Source organism: Ranitomeya variabilis, chromosome 6 (genome assembly GCF_051348905.1).
Source record: "Ranitomeya variabilis isolate aRanVar5 chromosome 6, aRanVar5.hap1, whole genome shotgun sequence".
In the NCBI taxonomy this organism is placed as follows: Eukaryota; Metazoa; Chordata; class Amphibia; order Anura; family Dendrobatidae; genus Ranitomeya; species Ranitomeya variabilis.
In genome coordinates this window covers 3,138,225-3,161,419 of record NC_135237.1, presented here as the reverse complement: position 1 = coordinate 3,161,419, position 23,195 = coordinate 3,138,225, and the positions used below count along the sequence as shown (strand labels likewise).

Sequence of the window (23,195 nt, the reverse complement as noted above, 5' to 3'; positions counted from 1 at the left end):
GCGATGTTTGGAGGAGCCAGGTTGTGACCCTCTGGTCAACTGGCCTTGTACCTCAATAGTCTGTCATCTTCCTAAACTTGTCGTTACCTGCTCTCAATGCATGCCACAGGTGGGGTAGCTGACCCTGGAAGTTGGTTTCTGGTGGTGATACTCCGGTCAACTGGCCTTGTACCTGAATGGACTGTGATCTCTCTACGCTTGCCGTTACCTCCCCTCTGTGTGCATGCCACAGGTGGAGTAGTCGGCCATGGAAGCTATGAATTCACCTCTGCTCTTATCCTGGTGAGTCAGCGGAAAGGTGAGACTCTGTAATGTGCACCATCTTGAGTAATGTGCTGGGACTGTTCTATGTGTTGTTTGCCTGTTTTTGTGACAATACTTTACCGAACCACAAGTTTTATCCTTACTCTATGTTGTCTGAGTTGTATTACGCCCATGGTAAAAGGAGAGCGGGCGTTCGATGGGATAATCGCTGGTCTATGCGGTTTCGGATAGCGGGCTAGGACACCCACTGACGCCGCCCATGTCTCCACAGATGGAATAAAAAAATGATTCAAATGATCAGTTTTCATTCTCAGAGGGGAGAAAAGAGATTGTTGAAAATGGAGAAGGTGGAAGGTAGGTCTATGCAAGAATAAGAGATAGATACAAAGTCCATACAAGAAAGAGAAGGCTAAAAGGTCTATGGAAGATAATGAGAAGGCTAGAAAGTTCATGCAAGGGCACGATGGCTAGTAGAACCATAGAAGCAAAGGAGGTTTCCAGAAGGACCGTACAAGCAAAGGAGGGTGCCAGAAGGACCGTACAAGCAAAGGAGCGATATAAGAGGGAGATTGACGGAAAGTATGTGCAAAAGAAAGGGACGGATACCTAGTGCATACAGAGTAAGGTCCATGCCAGGAAAAGAGAAGGCTAGAAGGTTCATGCCAGGGAAAGAAGGATGGAAGTTTCCATTCAAAAGCAAAGAATGATATAAAGTCCATGCCAGGGACGAGATGGCTGGAAGGTTTATGCAAGAGAAGCAGAAGGCTACAACAAAGTCCATGCCAGGGAGAGAGTGGGAGGATGGGTCGTTGCAAGAGATGAATGAATGATTAATAGAAAGTACATGCAATAGAAATGGGCAGATACCATGTCCATTCAAGGTAAGGTACATACCAGGGAAAGAGAGGTATGGGAGGTCCATGTGTTATGTTGGGCTGGTGGTTAGGAGCACTAGAAATGACCGGATGAGCAAACTAGCAATACAGGACGAGCTCTGGGAAGTGGGAGCTCTGCTGACCGCAATCGCTAATCCTATCACAACAACTAGAAATAGCCGTGGAGCGTTCCTGACTCTGCCTAGACGCCTCTTCACAGCCTAAGAGCTAACTACCCCTAAAGATAGAAAATACAGCCTACCTTGCCTCAGAGAAATTCCCCAAAGAAATAGGCAGCCCCCACATATATTGACTGTGAGTTAAGATGGAAGTCTCAAACACAGGAATGAAATAGGTTTCAGCATAGGAGGCCAGACTGAACTAAACAGACTGAGGATAGAAAAGGTATCTTTGCGGTCAGCATAAAAAACTACCAAAAAAACACGCAGAGTGTGCAAAAGGAACCACCGCACCGACTCACGGCACGGTGGTGCCACTCTGCATCCCAGAGCTTCCAGCTAACAAGATTAAATATAATAGCAAGCTGGACAAAAACACAGTGGTAACAAATAAGCTAGCAGGGACTTAGCTTTTGCTGAAGTAGACAGGTCATCTGAAAGATCCAAGAGAACTGAACCAGTACTAGGACATTGACAGCTGGCATCAAGTAACGATCTGAGTGGAGTTAAATAGAGCAGCCAGCCAAGGACTGAACGAGATCAGCTGGAGAAGGAACCTCAGAACCAGCAGCTCCACTCACAGCCACCAGAGGGAGTCCATGAACAGAACTCGCCGAAGTACCATTCATAACCACAGGAGGGAGCTCGAGAACAGAATTCACAACATCCATGCCAGGGAAAGTGAAGCATAAGAAGGTGCATTCCAAGGATAGAGGAGGCTAGGGAAGCAAGACAAAGGTTGTTTGACGGTCTGTGGAGACATCGGGGCCAGAGGGTGCTCTAGACCGCTAGCCCAAACCTCATAAACCAGGGATAATCCCACTGAACGCCCGCTCTCCTTTTACCATGGGCGTAATACTACTCAGACAACAAAGGGTGAGGGTAAAACTTTTATAGAACCACAGGAAAATAACGCATAGAACAGTCCCAGCAAAATACACAAGAGGGTGCACATTAGAGGCTCACCTCTGCTGACTCGCCAAGAGAAGAGCAGCTATGACTTCAGAGCTTTAAGGGCCGACTACCACACCTGTGGCATGCACACAGAGAGCAGGTAACGACCAGCTTAGGAAGAGTACAGTCCAGTGAAATACGAGGCCAGTTGATCGTCACAACCTGGCTTCTCCGAACATCGCCATTCAGCCAGGTGACCGGTAGGTACCTTCTCTGGCTTTCACAAACCTATCCATGGGGCTCAAGTAACTGGTGGATTTAAATCTCAACTACCCCAAACGTATCCATGGTTCAGTTATGGTCAGTATAGCTGATCTGTATTCTCTCAGCCGGGCTCGTGGTCCTCTAAGCTGGCATCCTGTAGAATGACAAATCTGTTTCCTTCTTGATAGAGCCAGATTATCGTGGCTGCTGTCTTGTAGAGTCTTTGGTTCTTTGGATGTATATGTAGGTATATGTATCCTTTTTTATAGTTAACAAGTGTCCTTCAACCCAACATTCAAAGGTAAAGGGGAAGAATGGTAACAAGATCAACTCAGATTGTTTAGTTATTTAATCTATTTGCATAGTTTTTCCTCCTGTTTTGCAAGTCAGCAAACTATCTGACCTGAACAATATGTAATTAACATATTGGGAAACATCATTCTTAAATGACCTTGTATCATTAGTCATCCAGGATAACGGCACACTGTTACAACGAATTGTCAACTTACAAGTCAATATTACAGGCTTATACGAACAAAAGTCTGTGTTATCTTGACCAACCAGACAGAAATGCATAATTTCTGAAGTCAACATATAGAGAAGTCTATTACTCCTGTCTTGCTGAAAACAGACATCTGGTTAGTTAAGATAAAATGCTATGTCGTCACATGGTCTATGCAAGTGAAAGAGATAGATGCAAAATCCACGAAAGGGAAGGTCCATAACAGAGAGATGGATAAAAGGTTCATGCCAAGGAAAGACTGGGACATAAGTTTCATGCTAGGGAAAAAGAGGGATGGACAATCCATGCAAGAGAAAGGGAATGATATAAAGTCCATGCTTATGAATGAGGGCTCAAAGGTTTATGCAAGATAAAGCGAGTGATAAAACTTCTAGTCAAGAAAAAGCGACTCATAGAAGGTCTGTACTAGAAAAGAGAGGAACTTAAGGTCCATTTCAGGCAAAGAGATTTATAATAGGTAAATACAAGACAAAAAGACAGATATAAAGTCCATTCAATTAAAAAAGGGGATCAAAAAGTCAGCGACACACAAAACTGAGACACTATCCATTCCCTCAGCATATCCAGTTCAAATTACTAATACTGACCTACAAAGCTATCCATAACCTGTCTCCTCCATATATCTCTGAACTAAACTCCCGATATCTTCCCTCACATAATCTCCGGTCCTCCCAAGACCTCCTTCTCTCCTCCACACTTAGGGTACTGTCACACTCTGCAACTTTCCAATGATCACGACCAGCTATACGACCTGGCCGTGATCGTTGGAAAGTCGTTGTGTGGTCGCTGGGGAGCTGTCACACAGACCGCTCTCCAGCGACCAACGATGCCGAAGGCCCCGGGTAACCAGGGTAAACATCGGGTTACTAAGCGCAGGGCTGCGCTTAGTAACCCGATGTTTACCCTGGTTACCATCGTAAAAGTAAAAAAAACCCAAACAGTACATACTCACATTCCGGTGTCCGTCAGGTCCCTCGCAGTCTGCTTCCCGCTCTGACTGAGTGCCGCCATAAAGTGAAAGCACAGCACAGCGGTGACGTCACCGCTCTGCTCTGCTCTTACTTTACGGCCGGCAGTCAGTCAGAGCGGGAAGCAGACTGCGAGGGACCTGACGGACACCGGAATGTGAGTATGTACTGTTTTTTTTTTTTTTTTTTTTTTTTACTTTTACGATGGTAACCAGGGTAAACATCGGGTTACTAAGCGCGGCCCTGCGCTTAGTAACCCGATGTTTACCCTGGTTACAAGCGAACGCATCGTTGGATCGGTGTCACACACACCGATCCAGCGATGACAGCGGGAGATCCAGCGACGAAAGAAAGTTCCAAACGATCTGCTACGACGTACGATTCTCAGCGGGGTCCCTGATCGCTGCTGCGTGTCAGACACAGCGATATTGTATGGATATCGCTGGAACGTCACGGATCGTACCGTCGTAGCGACAAAAGTGCCACTGTGAGACAGTACCCTTACTCGCTCCTCATTCAACCGCCTCCAAGACTTCTCCCGAATATCCCCCACCCTCTGGCATTCCTTGCCCCAACACGTCCGACTATCAACCACATTCAGATCCTTCAGACGGAACCTGAAAACCCACCTCTTCAGGAAAGCCTACAGCCTGCACTGACCCCGCTGCCTCCTCACCACTACCAAAGCTACCGCCTCACCAACACCAGAGCTTCTGCAACCCTCAACCTACTGTCTCCATCCCCACCATCCTGTAGAATGTAAGCCGGCAAGGGCAGGGTCCTCGCTCCTCTGTATCAGTCTGTAATTGTTAGTTTACTGTAACGATATCTGTAATTTGTATGTAACCCCTTCTCATGTACAGCACCATGGAATCAATGGCGGTATAGAAATAATAATCCATGCCAGGGAAACTGAACGCTGAATGATTCTTGTAAAGGAAAGAGAGGGGAGAAATGGAGAAGGGACGGTTTATGATAGAGAAAAAGAGAGAAGGTTCATGCAAGGTAAAGAATCGAATAGTAAATCCAGTCACGAAAGAAGGAAGGTCCATGGAAGGGAAAGATGGTGTTAGAGGGTCCATGCCAGGAAAAAATAGTTAGAAGGTTGATACAATGGAAAGATGAACCAAAGAAATGTAGAAGTAAGTTGGATACATGCTAAGTAGGGATCAACATGGGAGTCTCAGATGCTACTGTACAGGGGCACAGTCGCTCGTCAGCTTATTGGCACCCCACAGCCAGTCACTTCAACACCACACTTTTTGTTGACACCACTCGCTGTGGTGATCAGCGAGACTCCTGCACTGGGTCACACATGCCACCCAGCTTTCCTAAGCACCTGATGGGTCCTCTTCTTGCACTCAGGCATATAAACGATATTCCAGCCAAACTTCGTGACCCTTCAGGGTTTGTAGGAATGTTTAGGCAGCAAGGAACAAACTACAAATTTTAGATTGAATGTACAAGAAGAAGTTAATTGCTTAAAAAGATTACAAAAGACGGAATAATAATATATGAATACAAGCAAAGACCGTGTAAAGTAAAGGGATGAAATGCAGAGAAGTCTTATGAATTGGATCCATGAGTCTGCAATAGGCTGGAGTCGCATTAGGGTACGGCATCGGATGCGAGATGTCGACGCTCGGCTTCAGCTCTCCTGCAGTCATTATCCGGCTGTCGGTGCACTGTGCGCCAATCCTCTCGCATCAGAGAATTGGAGCACCGCTGTGGAGAGGGCGGAGAACGTAACATCCCCATCTCTGCTGCGGTCATTATCCGGCTGTCGGTGCACCGTGCGCTGATCCTCTCGCATCAGAGAATTGGAGCACCGCTATGGAGGAGGCGGAGAACGTAACATCCCCATCACTGCTGCGGTCATTATCTGGCTGTCGGTGCTCCGATCCTCTCACATCAGAGAATTGGAGCACCGCTGTGGAGAGGGCGGAGAACGTAACATCCCCATCACTGCTGCGGTCATTATCTGGCTGTCGGTGCTCCGATCCTCTCACATCAGAGAATTGGAGCACCGCTGTGGAGAGGGCGGAGAACGTAACATCCCCATCTCTGCTGCGGTCATTATCCGGCTGTCAGTGCACCGTGCGCTGATCCTCTCACATCAGAGAATTGGAGCACCGCTGTGGAGAGGGCGGAGAATGTAACATCCCCATCTCTGCTGCGGTCATTATCCGGCTGTCGGTGCACCGTGCGCTGATCCTCTCACATCAGAGAATTGGAGCACCGCTGTGGAGAGGGCGGAGAACGTAACATCCCCATCTCTGCTGCGGTCATTATCCGGCTGTCGGTGCACCGTGCGCTGATCCTCTCGCATCAGAGAATTGGAGCACCGCTATGGAGGAGGCGGAGAACGTAACATCCCCATCACTGCTGCGGTCATTATCTGGCTGTCGGTGCTCCGATCCTCTCACATCAGAAAATTGGAGCACCGCTGTGGAGGAGGCGGAGAACGTAACATCTCCTCTGCTGTGGTCATTATCCGGCTGTCCGTGCACCATGCTCCGATCCTCTCACATCAGAGAATTGGAGCACCGCTGTGGAGGAGGCGGAGAACATAACATCCCCATCTCCTCTGTTGCGGTCATTATCCGGCTGTCGGTGCACTGTTCTCTGATCCTCTCACATCAGAGAATTGGAGCACCGCTGTGAAGGTGATGGAGAATTTCATATCCCCATCTCTGCTGCCGGCGTCTGAAGGAATCGCACTGCACTCGGGTGACATCCGAGAGATTCACGGATGCAATGAATTGGCATGAGAGAATACTTGCAGATGTGAGCTGCACCATAGGCTAACAGTCGACCAAGTCCAATGCGATTACATCGCAAGTGGGAGTGAGCCCATACTCGTCGCTACTTCGGGAGTGTGAGCATGATATTCAGGAGGTGAGATAAAACCCGAGATCAGAGGAAGACTGCTGATGCTGTTGTTCAGATCTTCCCAGGAGCCTCCTAGAGACACAATATATGGCCATCCTCTTACCTCCATCCTTCTATATACAGCACACATAAGTATGACTGTCACAGTTCACACCATGCTGCCTACACTGTCACGGATCCCAGCAGTATGTCAGGGATCCCGGGGAGGATATCTTTATCGTCCCGCCTACTCACACCAATTTGTTACAAACCGGGTTTTTTTTTTGGTTGCCCTTGGTTCCTTCTGAAGGGGATTTATCTATATCCCACTTCCCAGTTCCAGTTTGGAACTTGCAGCTCTCTGGCTCCCCCCCCCTTACTCTCAGGTACATCATCTGTTTCTTGGTCATGGGGGTTGGCCAGGACACGATCACGTCCACTTTCCCCAGCTCTGGCTTTATGGTCTTCCCACCTACCCGGTGCGCCCAGGTAGTAGACCTCTCTCATGCCCATCTGGCACTTTCCCGGCTTGATGGTCAGACCGGCTCGGTGAAGTCGCCTGAGCACCTCCTCGAGATGCTGCAGGTGTTTGTCCCAGGAGCGACTGAAGATGGCAATGTCATCCAGGTACGCCACCCCTCGCAATTCCCCAGTCCCTGAAGTTGGTGCTTGACCATCCGCTGGAAAGTGGCAGGGGTATTCTAAATGCCGAAGGGCATTACCGTGGACTCGTACAGTCCGAAGGGGGTGATAACGGCGGACTTCTCCTGCGCCTCAGGGTTCAGGGGAATCTGCTAGTATCCTCGACTCAGATTCATTATGGTCAGATATTTAGCGCCAGCTAACTTCTCAAGCAGCTCCTCGATGTGCGGCATTGGGTACGAGTCAGAGGCTGTGATGGCGTTGAGCCCCCTGTAGTCCACACAGAACTGGGTGGTCCGATCCTTCTTTGGCACGAGAACTGCAGGTGAGGCCCACGTGCTCGTGAACTGTTGAATTGCCCCCAACTGTAACATCTAATCGATCTCCTGGCACATAACCTGCACCTCTTCAGAGATCCTATAGGGTGTTTGCCGTAGTGGGGCATGATTCCCGGTAAACCGCTAACCCAGTCCTTCCAGGTCGGTTGAACACGGCCCGGAAGGGTTCCAGCTTGGTCCACAACTGCAACCGCTGTTGTTCGGTTAGCGTGGCGCCTACCTCAACGTCCTCAATGGACCCACCGGCCTTGGTTTGGGCCAGCATGTCCAGGAGGGGATCTTCCTCCCCGTGTTCGGGCAGGCTGCAGACCGGTAGGACGAAAGGTTCACGTTCGTGATGAGCCTTCAGCATGTTGACGTGAAAGGCCTTTTGCCTACGCCGTGCGTGGTCAAGCGTGACCACGTAGTTGACCAGGTTGAGCCGTTGGCGGACGACGTATGGGCCTTCCCAGGCTGCCTGAAGCTTGACCCACGTGGTAGGTCTGCTCCCGGGCGTTTTGGTGGTACCAGTGCTTCTGATCAGCCTGAGCCTGTGTCATGATGTTATGCACCAATTGCGTCAAGGTCTGCATCTTGTCACGGAAGCGCATGACATACTCCACTATGGACACTACAGAAGAGATCGGCTCCTTCCCAGGATTCCTTTACCAACCCAAGGGGCACCGGATTCGCCTGCGGTACAGGAGCTCGAAGGGGGAGAACCCTGTCGAGGCCTGCGGAACCTCTCGGTAAGCGAATAGCAGGTGTGGGAGGTACATCTCCCAGTCGCATCCTTGGGTGTCAACCAGCATGCGGAGTATCTGTTTGTGGGTACCATTGAAGCGCTCACACAAGCCATTGGTCTGTGGGTGATACGCACTCGATACCAGGTGCTTCACCTGCATTTTCTTACAGAGAGCCTCCATTAGGCGAGACATAAATTGGGTCCCTTGATCGGTAAGCATCTCTCTGGGAAATCCTACACGTGAAAAGATAGCCAACAGTGCATCCGCCACCTTATCTGCCTTAGTTGAGGACAGAGCCACTGCCTCTGGGTACCGTGTAGCGTAGTCTACCACTGTAAGGATTTATTGCTTTCCAGAGCTGCTGGGGACCGCCAGCGGGCCCACAATGTCCACCACGATCCTCTGGAAAGGCTCCTCTATCACTGGCAAAGGGATCAGGGGAGCCTTAAGAGCAGGCCCCGCCTTCCCCACTCTTTGACAGGTGACACAGGAGCGGCAGTAGTTTGACACATCTGTCCCCATCTTGGGCCAATAGAAGTGTTGAGACAGCTGGGCCTTAGTTTTGCTGATCCACAAATGTCCAGCAACCGGGATCTCATGGGCAATCCGCAACAACTCACTCTGGAATTGCTGCGGGGCGACCAGATGTCTTTCCCTCAGCAACTCCTTTTGCAATTTTCCAGGTACTGTCTCCCGATACAACCTCCCTCATTCCCAGAACACCCTCTCCTTATCAGTCACGGAGGTAGACGTCTCGGCAAGTTGTTTCAAATTCTCTAGGCTCGCATGTGAGTGCAGAGCGGCCTGGAACTCCTGACTAGGGGAAGCCAGAAGCGACATCAGGGTCCCTTCCCCACGGGAACCCTCTGGGACCTGGTCTGGGTCCATCTCTGGTTCAGTCACGCCTGTGATTGAGGAGGGTCCAGAAGGCAGAACGTTATGTGACCTGGGCACTCTGACTTTGGGTGACAGCTACGTAGGCTGTCTTCCTGGGGATTTCCACAGACCCATAAGCCGGCGCTGCTATGGGTGCTACCTCCCCATCCACCCCTTTACCTCAGGAGCAGTGCTACTTATGGGCCAGTTACCTTCCTCGGTGGCTCTGGTCAATTGCATAGCATCACCTTCCTCACGGTTCCCATGCACCTCCCCATTTCCTAGAGCACTGACACTTGCTCCTGTTAGGGGTTCCTCAGCCATCCCACCCCGTGGAGTGACGTAGCTGAGCACTCCTGCACCTGTGGACACATCAACCTTTGCAGAAGAATGGTTATCAGGTTCAGTTGGCACATTTACATCATTTGCAGCAACATTCCTAGGGAAAAATGGTTATCAGATGCATCATTACGCGATAAAGCATGGTCAGGTAACATATGCGATTTCCCATTGCTATCATCAGCATTCGATCGGGGAGGAGAGTCGGGGACGTAGTATGCAACCATCCTCCCCAAATCAGTCCCCAATAAAACATCAGTGGGCAAGTTATCGGCCAGCCCCACTTCCTTCACCCTGCTCCTGGCACCCCAATCTATATACACCCGGGCTATTGGAAGGGGACAGCGGATGCTCCCAATCCCGGTGACAGTCAGGGTTTTCCCCGGAATGATCTCTTCAGGGGCCGCCAGTTCAGGTCGGATGAGGGTCCGTTCAGCCCCGGTGTCCTTGAGGCCTGTAGCGACATGGCCCCCCACGGTCACATGCTGCACGTTGTCACACACCCTCCCTACCACCCCACCCACCAAAAGAACTGCATTAGGCCCTGGGGCCTTGGCTGGGGGGTGGTTCTGCTTCTCTGGACAGTTGGCGCTGATATGACCAGTCTATTTGGAGGAAAAACAATGGCGAAGGTCAGTGGTAGGTCTGGCGCTGTTGGCAACGAGGACAGGGCCTCTGGTGAGTTGGCTGGCGTTGGTTGCAGGCTTACCTTCTCTCTAGCTGGTGGTGACTGGCTTCCGCACTTCTGATTTACAGTTGGCCTCATAGACATCAGCAATCTGCGCTGCTTTCGTCACGTTTGGGTTCTCGTTCCATGACAAGCTGTCGCACCTCAGCTGGGCAAAGATGTAAGAACTGGTCTTAGAGCAGGTCTCGCAGCTGTGCAAAGGTGGTCACTGACAGTCATTGGGTCCACTGGTCAAAGTGGGTCCCGAGTCCAAGCGCCACATTGCTGTAACTGTCGTGTGGGCCACTTTGGAGGTTCCGGAAGTTTCTACGGTAAACCTCAGGTGTAAGCTGGTACTTGGTTATCAGGGCCTGCTTGATGGCATCATAGTCATTATCTTGGTCTTGAGGGAGAGCAGCAAACGCCTCCGGAGCTTTGCCTCTTAGCCCTGGGGTCAGGTATCGGGCCCATGCGTTCCCAGGCAGCCGGTACTGTCTGCAGGCTTTCTCAAAGGCCCGCAGGAAAGTGTCCAAGTCCCCATCCTTTTCCCTCACAGGAAAGTGCTCTGGCTGGGGTTTGGGTAACTGAGCATTGCTTGACTCACTGCTCCGCATGGTAGATGGTACGGCTGAATTGGGCCAGCCGCAGTTCATGGTCCCTCCGGGCTTGGGACTCCCGCTCAGCCCGCTGTGCTCTCTCTGCCTCCCGCTTTTCCACTTTTTATGGTATTGCTGGATCAGCTGCAGACGTCCATCATGGTCGTCGGCGGGGAGTTGCTCTAAGGCTGCCTGCAGGTGGGGGTCCAATCCACCCTGGTTGCTTGTAGTGCCAGCATTCAGTGGTTGGACTTCTGCTGCAGCACAATTTTCGCTTGTGCTCGCTTCCGCGGCCTCTGGGCTCTGAGGCCAGGCTTGGTCTGCTTCAAATTACACCAGGTCAGTGATCATTTGAGTCTTGGATTTGCCCTGGGGATCCAGGCCATGGTACATGCATACTCCAAGAAGTGTCCTCCTTCTGCTGGGTGTACCAGGCTTCTGCTTTTGTGGCCAACATTGCCAAATAAAAGATAGGATAGAAAAACGAAGAGAAAGGGAGGGGGTAATCGTAAGTGTACTCAGGACTAGTAAACACTCAGCTTGCTCTCCAAACTTATTTGCGCAGATTCCTCGCAAGAACTTTGCAAGTTTTTAGTGAGAGGAATGATTGCTCAAACCAGATCACTAATGCTCTATTATCCCACTGCTCTGCCACCAATATTTCATGGTTCAGACTGTGCTGTCACCACTATGTCACGGATCCCAGCAGTATGTCAGGGATCCTGCGCAGGAAATGTTTATCGTCCCCACTAATTTGTCACAAACCGGGGCTTTATTTTTCTTGCTCCTGGTTCCTTCTGAATTGGATTTATCTATAGCCCACTTCCCATTTCCAGTTTGGAACTTGCAACTCTCTGGCGCCCCCCCTTACCCCCGGTCAGACTAGGTACTGCACATAGGGTAATTAGTCGATAGAAAGGTTGCCTACTATGTACTGGCTATTGGGCACAATGCAGCGAGGGCGATATAACTACTCCCACTCAGGCAGGAACAGTAGTTATCAACGCCGCCGTCACTAAAAAGATTTCCAGTTGCACAGAACAAAGTATGCTGCCACCAGCTCTGATTAACTGGTTGGGAACTAACCCAAATCAGTAGCGCAATTCACTTCAGAGGACACAGTTCCTTATAGAGCAGAAGAGACAAGCTAGCAATTAAATATTTTACTGCATGAAAAATTAGGCAGTGTTTACAAAGTATAAAAAGATATTAGAAAGGAGACAATTCGTATATACATTACAGATTTCAAAATAAAATAGGATTAACGGAAGAAAAACACACTTACAGGTCGTTAGCTCATGTCATATCAGCATGGCGGCCGTGTGCTCAGGAGATACATCCAGGTGCATTGGAAACAGCTTGAGAACTATTGGCTGCTTCCTGGGCCCAGACTGAAGGCTGGGCTAAGAGTATAGTGACTTGTACTTCTGAGCTTGTGACATCACTAAAGGGCTGGTTAATAATATGCACTGTTTTGATAGTTACTTACGCTTTTCCAAAGTCTCAGACAAAGGCATTCCTGAGTAAGAGGGGAGGGACAACGGGTGGCTTTTCAGGATTGGTCACCTGCAGTTTAAAGCCACACCCTGCTCACACACTAGCTTCAAGTTACCCAGTGTGGCTGCTCTAGGCTTTGCCTTTGGGTGGAGGAATGCAGAAGGGGGAGAAAGGGGGGTCGCAGCTGCATTGTGTGTGTAGAAAGCCATGTCCTTTCTGACTAAACTCACAATATATAATAAGGCATTTTAGGCATTATTGTGACAACGATCTATCCATAAATCAGGGCGATATTGCCCCTGCAGGTCACCAGCTTCATCCACAGATGCAAATGTTTCCTGTCATGGATATCTCCACAGATGTGACAAGTAAAATATTGGCTTTCCATTGCCATTTGAAAGTGGGTGGTGCAACCAGTGATCCGTCATGGCGGGAGGGGAGTGGGCAGTAACAAGTCACGGCGGGAGGGGTACGGGCGGTGATCCGTCACGGTTGGGGGAGCGGGCGGTGATCCATCATGGCGGGGGGGGGGGGGGTGTTTGCAGGCTGTGATCCGTCACGCAGAGGGGGGCGGGCGGTGTTCCGTCACGCAGGGGGGGGGGAGGTTTGGGGGGGCGGGCAGGCGATGCCCCCAGCCTCTGATCTGTACAACTCATTACTGCAATCACTGAATGATTCCTAATTATTACTGCTCATTGCATTGAAATGTAAGTAAGAAGTATTTCATGAGGAAATCCTGTGATCTGGGGCAAAAGAGAACAAGGAGAGCAGGAAGATTCAATGCCGGGAGAAGTGGAGGATCTGAGAAATTACGATTTGGAATATAATAAACTAGCGACTTGATAGACTGAGGCTAGAGAGATCCATGATGGTGGAAGATGTAGGAAAGAGATCCACATAAGTAACAGATGGAAAACCGAAGGATCAATGAAAGGGAAACAGCGAGGCTAGAGGGATCCACGAAAGTGATAGATGGAAATAGAGGGATCCATGATGGTGGTAGAGATCAAGAATAAAGCATTCCATGATAAGGAAAGATGGAGGTTTGAAAGATCCCTTGTAGTAAAAGTAAAGGGAGATCCATGATGGCAAAAGGAGGAAGACGGAGGGATCAATGATGGTAAAAGGAGGAGAACTGAGGGATCAGTGATGGTAAAAGGAGGATAACTAAGGGATTCATGGAAGTGAAAGATGGAGAATGGACATAAGGGAGAAGCCAGGAATACTGGGAGACGTAGGAGGAACCTTCGTGTGTGAACGTAGCCACGTGTTGGTTGGCATGAGGTTCAGCGCCATTGATACCAATTCCAGGATTATGACGAATTTTCTCTCTCTGTTTCAGACTCATTTGTGAACAGTCAGGAGTGGACGCTGAGTCGTTCTGTGCCGGAGCTAAAAGTGGTAAGAGCTTTATTCTCTTCTGATTCCCCGTGAGACATAATGCAAGGAGCCGACATGGTCCAGGAGAAGGTGGAAAGTGTGCTGGGCAGGGGCAGCAGCTTCCGGCGTCTTTCTACCATTGTCACCCTGTGTATGTAGATAGCCACGCTCCGTGTCCACCCACGGTGCTGTTTGTCACTGTCAGGTAGCCACGCATCGGTTGTGTCATCAGACTGTGAGGGCCACACAGTCTTAGATCGTGAGGGCCTTGTAGACCTTTATCTCTTGAGCACCCCCAGGTGATTAATACTGACCCATGTAGGGAGACAACGCCTCTCATGCCACGCCTTGCCCAGGTGAGCAGACCGGATCGGGCTCGGTGACTTTCACTGCTCTTCTCAGGTCCCTGGGAATAAAGATGGACGTCATGCAGGTAATGGAGTGTCCATGATGGACAAGAGCTGTGCCGCGTGTTATAAACCCACTGACTATAGGGTTTCTAATAGTGTCCATCGTTTTAACAAAACCCTTTTTCAGTATGCGACTTCTTAATATGAAAACAATGGAACCTGACGCAGACTCCACGGAAGTGTCAACGAAGCCGTACGACAATTGTCTGAAACCCGTGAGCCGCAATGACCATTTGCCGCACTATCCTGTTTCACAATCTTACCAGCCACTGACCAGCTGCGGTGGGCAGCGCTTTGGCCTCATTGCCCCCTTGTCGCCCCCCATGCCGCCTCCTGTCCTAAGTTTTCCTCTGTGGCTCATTTGAAATGGTGTCGGCCCTTTGTCTGTATTACAGGGCATCGTGGGTAATCTTTCCAGCGGGAAGTCAGCCCTGGTCCATCGATACCTTACAGGAACGTATGTACAGGAAGAATCTCCAGAAGGTGAGTGATCCATGAGCCGTGCCGCCGTGTGTGTGGAGCGCCTGTGCCGCCGTGTGTGTGGAGCGCCTGTGCCGCCGTGTGTGTGGAGCGCCTGTGCCGCCATGTGTTGAGCGCCTGTGCCGCCGTGTGTGTGGAGCGCCTGTGCCGCCGTGTGTGTGGAGCGCCTGTGCCGCCATGTGTTGAGCGCCTGTGCCGCCGTGTGTGTGGAGCGCCTGTGCCGCCGTGTGTGTGGAGGGCCTGTGCCGCCGTGTGTGTGGAGCGTCTGGCGCCGTGTGTGTGGAGCGTCTGGTGCCGTGTGGAGCGTCTGTGGCGCCGTGCGTGTGGAGGGCCTGTGGCGCCGTGTGTGTGGAGCGTCTGTGGCGCCGTGTGCTGTCATCATGGGGGAGTGCAGGACAGGGACGGGAAGTGACAGCAGTCAGGGACAGCAGACCAGTGATGTACAATGTGACAGAGCAGATGGGGACAACAGACCGGTGATGTACGATGAGTGGCCTTTGGCAGAGCAGGCAGGGTCAGCAGACCGGTGATATACGGTGAGTGGCCTTTGGCAGAGCAGGCAGGGTCAGCAGACCGGTGATGTACGGTGAGTGGCCTTTGGCAGAGCAGGCAGGGTCAGCAGACATGTGATGTACTGTGAGTGGTCTTTGGCAGAGCAGGCAGGGTCAGCAGACCGGTGATGGACGGTGAGTGGCCTTTGGCAGAGCAGGCAGGGTCAGCAGACCGGTGATGCACGGTGAGTGGCCTTTGGCAGAGCACGCAGGGTCAGCAGACCGGTGATGTACGGTGAGTGGCCTTTGGCAGAGCAGGCAGGGTCAGCAGACCGGTGATGTACGGTGAGTGGCCTTTGGCAGAGCAGGCAGGGTCAGCAGACCGGTGATGTACGGTGAGTGGCCTTTGGCAGAGCAGGCAGGGTCAGCAGACCGGTGATGTACGGTGAGTGGCCTTTGGCAGAGCAGGCAGGGTCAGCAGACCGGTGATGTACGGTGAGTGGCCTTTGGCAGAGCAGGCAGGGTCAGCAGACCGGTGATGTATGGTGAGTGGCCTTTGGCAGAGCAGGCAGGGTCAGCAGACCGGTGATGTACGGTGAGTGGCCTTTGGCAGAGCAGGCAGGGTCAGCAGACCGGTGATGTACGGTGAGTGGCCTTTGGCAGAGCAGGCAGGGTCAGCAGACCGGTGATGTACGGTGAGTGGCCTTTGGCAGAGCAGGCAGGGTCAGCAGACCGGTGATGTACGGTGAGTGGCCTTTGGCAGAGCAGGCAGGGTCAGCAGACCGGTGATGTACGGTGAGTGGCCTTTGGCAGAGCAGGCAGGGTCAGCAGACCGGTGATGTATGGTGAGTGGCCTTTGGCAGAGCAGGCAGTGTCAGCAGACCGGTGATGTACGGTGAGTGGCCTTTGGCAGAGCAGGCAGGGTCAGCAGACCGGTGATGTACGGTGAGTGGCCTTTGGCAGAGCAGGCAGGGTCAGCAGACCGGTGATGTACGGTGAGTGGCCTTTGGCAGAGCAGGCAGGGTCAGCAGACCGGTGATGTATGGTGAGTGGCCTTTGGCAGAGCAGGCAGGGTCAGCAGACCGGTGATGTACGGTGAGTGGCCTTTGGCAGAGCAGGCAGGGTCAGCAGACCGGTGATGTATGGTGAGTGGCCTTTGGCAGAGCAGGCAGGGTCAGCAGACCGGTGATGTACGGTAAGTGGCCTTTGGCAGGGCAGGCAGGGACAGCAGACCGGTGATGCACTGTGAGTGGCCTTTTGGCAGGGCAGGCAGGGACAGCAGACGGGTGATGTACGGTTTGATAGGGTGTGAGACAGCAGACCGAGCATCACCGGTGTGACAGGGCGTGTGACGGAGCAGACTGGGACAGGAGACCGGTGATGTACAGTGTGGCGGGATGAGTGACAGAGCATGCTGGGACAGCTGACCGGGTGATGTACAGTGTGGCGGAGTGTGGGACAGCAGGCCTGTGATGTACGGTGTAACAGGGTGTGTGACATCTGGCAGGGACAGCAGACCAGTGATGTACAATGTGGCAGGGAGTGTGACAGCAGACAGGGACAGCAGACCGGTGAAGTACGGTGTGATGGGGTGTGGGACAGAGTACGTAGGGACAGAAGACCAATGAAGAATTCAAGAAAAACCTTTAGGCTATGTTCACACGCTGCGGTTTTTGCTGCAAATCCGCTGCGGATCCGCAGACGTTTTCCATGTAGGGTACAGTACAATGTTACCCTATGGAAAACCAAATCCGCTGTTCCCACTTTGCTTTTTTCCGCTGGAAAATCCGCGCTGATTTTCTGCGGAAAAAAAGAAGTAGCATGTCACTTCTTTCTGCGGATTCCGCAACTGTTTTCCACCTGCACCAATAGGAAAGTGCAGTTGGAAAACCGCAGTGGAATCCGCAGGAGAAACCGCACAAAAAACCGCAGGGAAATCCACCGCGGTTTTGCACTGCGGGATTTCCAAATCGGGACCTGAAAAATCCGCAGCAAAAAAAGGATGGTGTGAACAAGCCCTTATAGTGACTGGAAGAATGTTCCACTGAACATAGATATGATTCCACAGTCTGATACGCCAAATACAATACAGTGGCATGTAAAAGTCTGTGCGCCCCTGGTCAAAATGACTGTTCTCACCAAGTAAGAATGGATGAAAATCCCTCAAAAAAGAATTTGAGACTCTTGTCTGGCTACAAAAAGCTATTACAAGATGTGATATTTGCAAAAGGGGTCGCTGCTAGGTACTAACCATGCAGGGTGCACAAACTTGTGCATCAGCTCATTTAGCTTTTTGTAAATTGTAAAGTGAAAAAAAAAATTACTATATATAGTCTGTAGTTGCACGCTCTGTATATACTATTTATCCACAGCTCCTCTGTAGTCACACGCTCTGTATATCCACAGCTCCTCTCTGTAGTCACATGCTGTATATACTGTATATCCACAGCTCCTCTGTAGTCACACGCTCTGTATATACTGTATATCCACAGCTCCTCTGTGTAGTCACACGCTCTGTATATACTATATATCCACAGCTCCTCTCTGTAGTCACACTCTGTATATACTATATATCCACAGCTCCTCTGTAGTCACACGCTCTGTATATACTGTATATCCACAGCTCCTCTCTGTAGTCACACGCTCTGTATATACTATATATCCACAGCTCCTCTCTGTAGTCACACGCTCTGTATATACTGTATATCCACAGCTCCTCTGTAGTCACACGCTCTGTATATACTATATATCCACAGCTCCTCTCTGTAGTCACACACTCTGTATATACTATATATCCACAGCTCCTCTCTGTAGTCACACGCTCTGTATATACTATATATCCACAGCTCCTCTCTGTAGTCACATGCTGTATATACTGTATATCCACAGCTCCTCTGTAGTCACACGCTCTGTATATACTATATATCCACAGCTCCTCTCTGTAGTCACACTCTGTATATACTATATATCCACAGCTCCTCTGTAGTCACACGCTCTGTATATACTGTATATCCACAGCTCCTCTCTGTAGTCACACACTCTGTATATACTATATATCCACAGCTCCTCTCTGTAGTCACATGCTGTATATACTGTATATCCACAGCTCCTCTGTAGTCACACGCTCTGTATATACTATATATCCACAGCTCCTCTCTGTAGTCACATTCTGTATATACTATATATCCACAGCTCCTCTGTAGTCACACGCTCTGAATATACTGTATATCCACAGCTCCTCTCTGTAGTCACACTCTGTATATACTATTTATCCACAGCTCCTCTCTGTAGTCACATTCTGTATATACTATTTATCCACAGCTCCTCTGTAGTCACACGCTCTGTATATCCACAGCTCCTCTCTGTAGTCACATGCTGTATATACTGTATATCCACAGCTCCTCTGTGTAGTCACACGCTCTGTATATACTATATATCCACAGCTCCTCTCTGTAGTCACACTCTGTATATACTATATATCCACAGCTCCTCTCTGTAGTCACACGCTCTGTATATACTGTATATCCACAGCTCCTCTCTGTAGTCACATGCTGTATATACTGTATATCCACAGCTCCTCTGTAGTCACACGCTCTGTATATACTATATATCCACAGCTCCTCTCTGTAGTCACATTCTGTATATACTATATATCCACAGCTCCTCTGTAGTCACACACTCTGTATATACTATATATCCACAGCTCCTCTCTGTAGTCACATGCTGTATATACTGTATATCCACAGCTCCTCTGTGTAGTCACACGCTCTGTATATACTATATATCCACAGCTCCTCTGTGTAGTCACACTCTGTATATACTATATATCCACAGCTCCTCACTGTAGTCACACGCTCTGTATATACTGTATATCCACAGCTCCTCTCTGTAGTCACACGCTCTGTATATACTATATATCCACAGCTCCTCTCTGTAGTCACACTCTGTATATACTATATATCCACAGCTCCTCTGTAGTCACACGCTCTGTATATACTGTATATCCACAGCTCCTCTCTGTAGTCACATGCTGTATATACTGTATATCCACAGCTCCTCTGTGTAGTCACACGCTCTGTATATACTATATATCCACAGCTCCTCTCTGTAGTCACACTCTGTATATACTATATATCCACAGCTCCTCTGTAGTCACACGCTCTGTATATACTGTATATCCACAGCTCCTCTCTGTAGTCACATGCTGTATATACTGTATATCCACAGCTCCTCTGTAGTCACACTCTGTATATACTATATATCCACAGCTCCTCTGTAGTCACATTCTGTATATACTATATATCCACAGCTCCTCTGTAGTCACACGCTCTGTATATACTGTATATCCACAGCTCCTCTGTAGTCACACGTTCTGTATACACTATATATCCACAGCTCCTCTCTGTAGTCACACGCTCTGTATATACTATATATCCACAGCTCCTCTCTGTAGTCACACTGTCTGTATATACTATATATCCACAGCTCCTCTCTGTAGTCACACAGCCTGTATATACTATATATCCACAGCTCCTCTCTGTAGTCACACGCTCTGAATATACTATATATCCACAGCTCCTCTCTGTAGTCACATTGTCTGTATATACTATATATCCACAGCTCCTCTCTGTAGTCACACAGCCTGTATATACTATATATCCACAGCTCCTCTCTGTAGTCACACGTTCTGTATACACTATATATCCACAGCTCCTCTGTGTAGTCACACGCTCTGTATATACTATATATCCACAGCTCCTCTCTGTAGTCACACTCTGTATATACTATATATCCACAGCTCCTCTGTAGTCACACGCTCTGTATATACTATATATCCACACCTCCTCTCTGTAGTCACATTCTGTATATACTATATATCCACAGCTACTCTGTAGTCACACGCTCTGTATATACTGTATATCCACAGCTCCTCTCTGTAGTCACATGCTGTATATACTGTATATCCACAGCTCCTCTCTGTAGTCACACTCTGTATATACTATATATCCACAGCTCCTCTGTAGTCACACGCTCTGTATATACTGTATATCCACAGCTCCTCTGTAGTCACACGCTCTGTATATACTGTATATCCACAGCTCCTCTCTGTAGTCACATGCTGTATATACTATATATCCACAGCTCCTCTGTAGTCACACGCTCTGTATATACTATATATCCACAGCTCCTCTCTGTAGTCACACTCTGTATATACTATATATCCACAGCTCCTCTGTAGTCACACGCTCTGTATATACTGTATATCCACAGCTCCTCTCTGTAGTCACATGCTGTATATACTGTATATCCACAGCTCCTCTGTAGTCACACTCTGTATATACTGTATATCCACAGCTCCTCTGTAGTCACACGCTCTGTATATACTGTATATCCACAGCTCCTCTCTGTAGTCACACGCTCTATATATACTATATATCCACAGCTCCTCTGTAGTCACACGCTCTGTATATACTATATATCCACAGCTCCTCTCTGTAGTCACACGCTCTGTATATACTATATATCCACAGCTCCTCTCTGTAGTCACACGCTCTGTATATACTATATATCCACAGCTCCTCTCTGTAGTCACACGCTCTGTATATACTATATATCCACAGCTCCTCTCTGTAGTCACACGCTCTGTATATACTATATATCCACAGCTCCTCTGTAGTCACACGCTCTGTATATACTATATATCCACAGCTCCTCTCTGTAGTCACACTCTGTATATACTATATATCCACAGCTCCTCTGTAGTCACACGCTCTGTATATACTATATATCCACAGCTCCTCTCTGTAGTCACACTCTGTATATACTATATATCCACAGCTCCTCTGTAGTCAAACGCTCTGTATATACTGTATATCCACATCTCCTCTCTGTAGTCACACGCTCTATATATACTATATATCCACAGCTCCTCTCTGTAGTCACACGCTCTGTATATACTATATATCCACAGCTCCTCTCTGTAGTCACACACTCTGTATATACTATATATCCACAGCTCCTCTCTGTAGTCACACGCTCTGTATATACTATATATCCACAGCTCCTCTGTAGTCACACACTCTGTATATACTATATATCCACAGCTCCTCTCTGTAGTCACATGCTGTATATACTATATATCCACAGCTCCTCTGTAGTCACACGCTCTGTATATACTATATATCCACAGCTCCTCTCTGTAGTCACACTCTGTATATACTATATATCCACAGCTCCTCTGTAGTCACACGCTCTGTATATACTGTATATCCACAGCTCCTCTCTGTAGTCACATGCTGTATATACTGTATATCCACAGCTCCTCTGTAGTCACACTCTGTATATACTGTATATCCACAGCTCCTCTGTAGTCACACGCTCTGTATATACTGTATATCCACAGCTCCTCTCTGTAGTCACACGCTCTATATATACTATATATCCACAGCTCCTCTGTAGTCACACGCTCTGTATATACTATATATCCACAGCTCCTCTCTGTAGTCACACGCTCTGTATATACTATATATCCACAGCTCCTCTCTGTAGTCACACGCTCTGTATATACTATATATCCACAGCTCCTCTCTGTAGTCACACGCTCTGTATATACTATATATCCACAGCTCCTCTCTGTAGTCACACGCTCTGTATATACTATATATCCACAGCTCCTCTGTAGTCACACGCTCTGTATATACTATATATCCACAGCTCCTCTCTGTAGTCACACTCTGTATATACTATATATCCACAGCTCCTCTGTAGTCACACGCTCTGTATATACTATATATCCACAGCTCCTCTCTGTAGTCACACTCTGTATATACTATATATCCACAGCTCCTCTGTAGTCAAACGCTCTGTATATACTGTATATCCACATCTCCTCTCTGTAGTCACACGCTCTATATATACTATATATCCACAGCTCCTCTCTGTAGTCACACGCTCTGTATATACTATATATCCACAGCTCCTCTCTGTAGTCACACACTCTGTATATACTATATATCCACAGCTCCTCTCTGTAGTCACACGCTCTGTATATACTATATATCCACAGCTCCTCTCTGTAGTCACATGCACTGTATATACTATATATCCACAGCTCCTCTCTGTAGTCACACGCTCTGTATATACTATATATCCACAGCTCCTCTCTGTAGTCACACACTGTATATACTATATATCCACAGCTCCTCTCTGTAGTCACACACACTGTATATACTATATATCCACAGCTCCTCTCTGTAGTCACACGCTCTGTATATACTGTATATCCACAGCTCCTCTCTGTAGTCACACGCTCTGTATATACTATATATCCACAGCTCCTCTGTAGTCACACGCTCTGTATATACTATATATCCACAGCTCCTCTCTGTAGTCACACACTCTGTATATACTATAAATCCACAGTTCCTCTTTAGTCACACGCTCTGTATAATACTATATATCCACAGCTCCTCTCTGTAGTCACACTCTGTATATACTATATATCCACAGCTCCTCTCTGTAGTCACACGCTCTGTATATACTATATATCCACAGGTCCTCTCTGTAGTCACACTGTCTGTATATACTATATATCCACAGCTCCTCTCTGTAGTCACACGCTCTGTATATACTATATATCCACAGCTCCTCTCTAGTCACACGCTCTGTATATACTATATATCCACAGCTCCTCTCTGTAGTCACACACTCTGTATATACTATATATCCACAGCTCCTCTCTGTAGTCACACGCTCTGTATATACTATATATCCACAGCTCCTCTCTGTAGTCGCACACACTGTATATACTATATATCCACAGCTCCTCTCTGTAGTCACATGCACTGTATATACTATATATCCACAGCTCCTCTCTGTAGTCACACGCTCTGTATATACTATATATCCTCAGCTCC

At 48.8% G+C, this 23,195-nt stretch overlaps 1 protein-coding gene across 4 annotated transcripts in view; it reads left to right on the top strand.

The window, feature by feature from the left end:
* The window catches only part of AGAP3 (ArfGAP with GTPase domain, ankyrin repeat and PH domain 3), a 498,289-nt gene that overhangs the window by 59,266 nt on the left and 415,828 nt on the right, over nt 1–23,195 (top strand). For all 4 annotated transcript variants that reach the window (XM_077267735.1, XM_077267734.1, XM_077267731.1 and 1 more), the window contains exons 2-3: nt 13,861–13,919; nt 14,704–14,791. In XM_077267735.1, the coding sequence (XP_077123850.1) occupies nt 13,861–13,919; nt 14,704–14,791 (147 nt within the window). The remainder of the gene's footprint in view (nt 1–13,860; nt 13,920–14,703; nt 14,792–23,195) is intronic.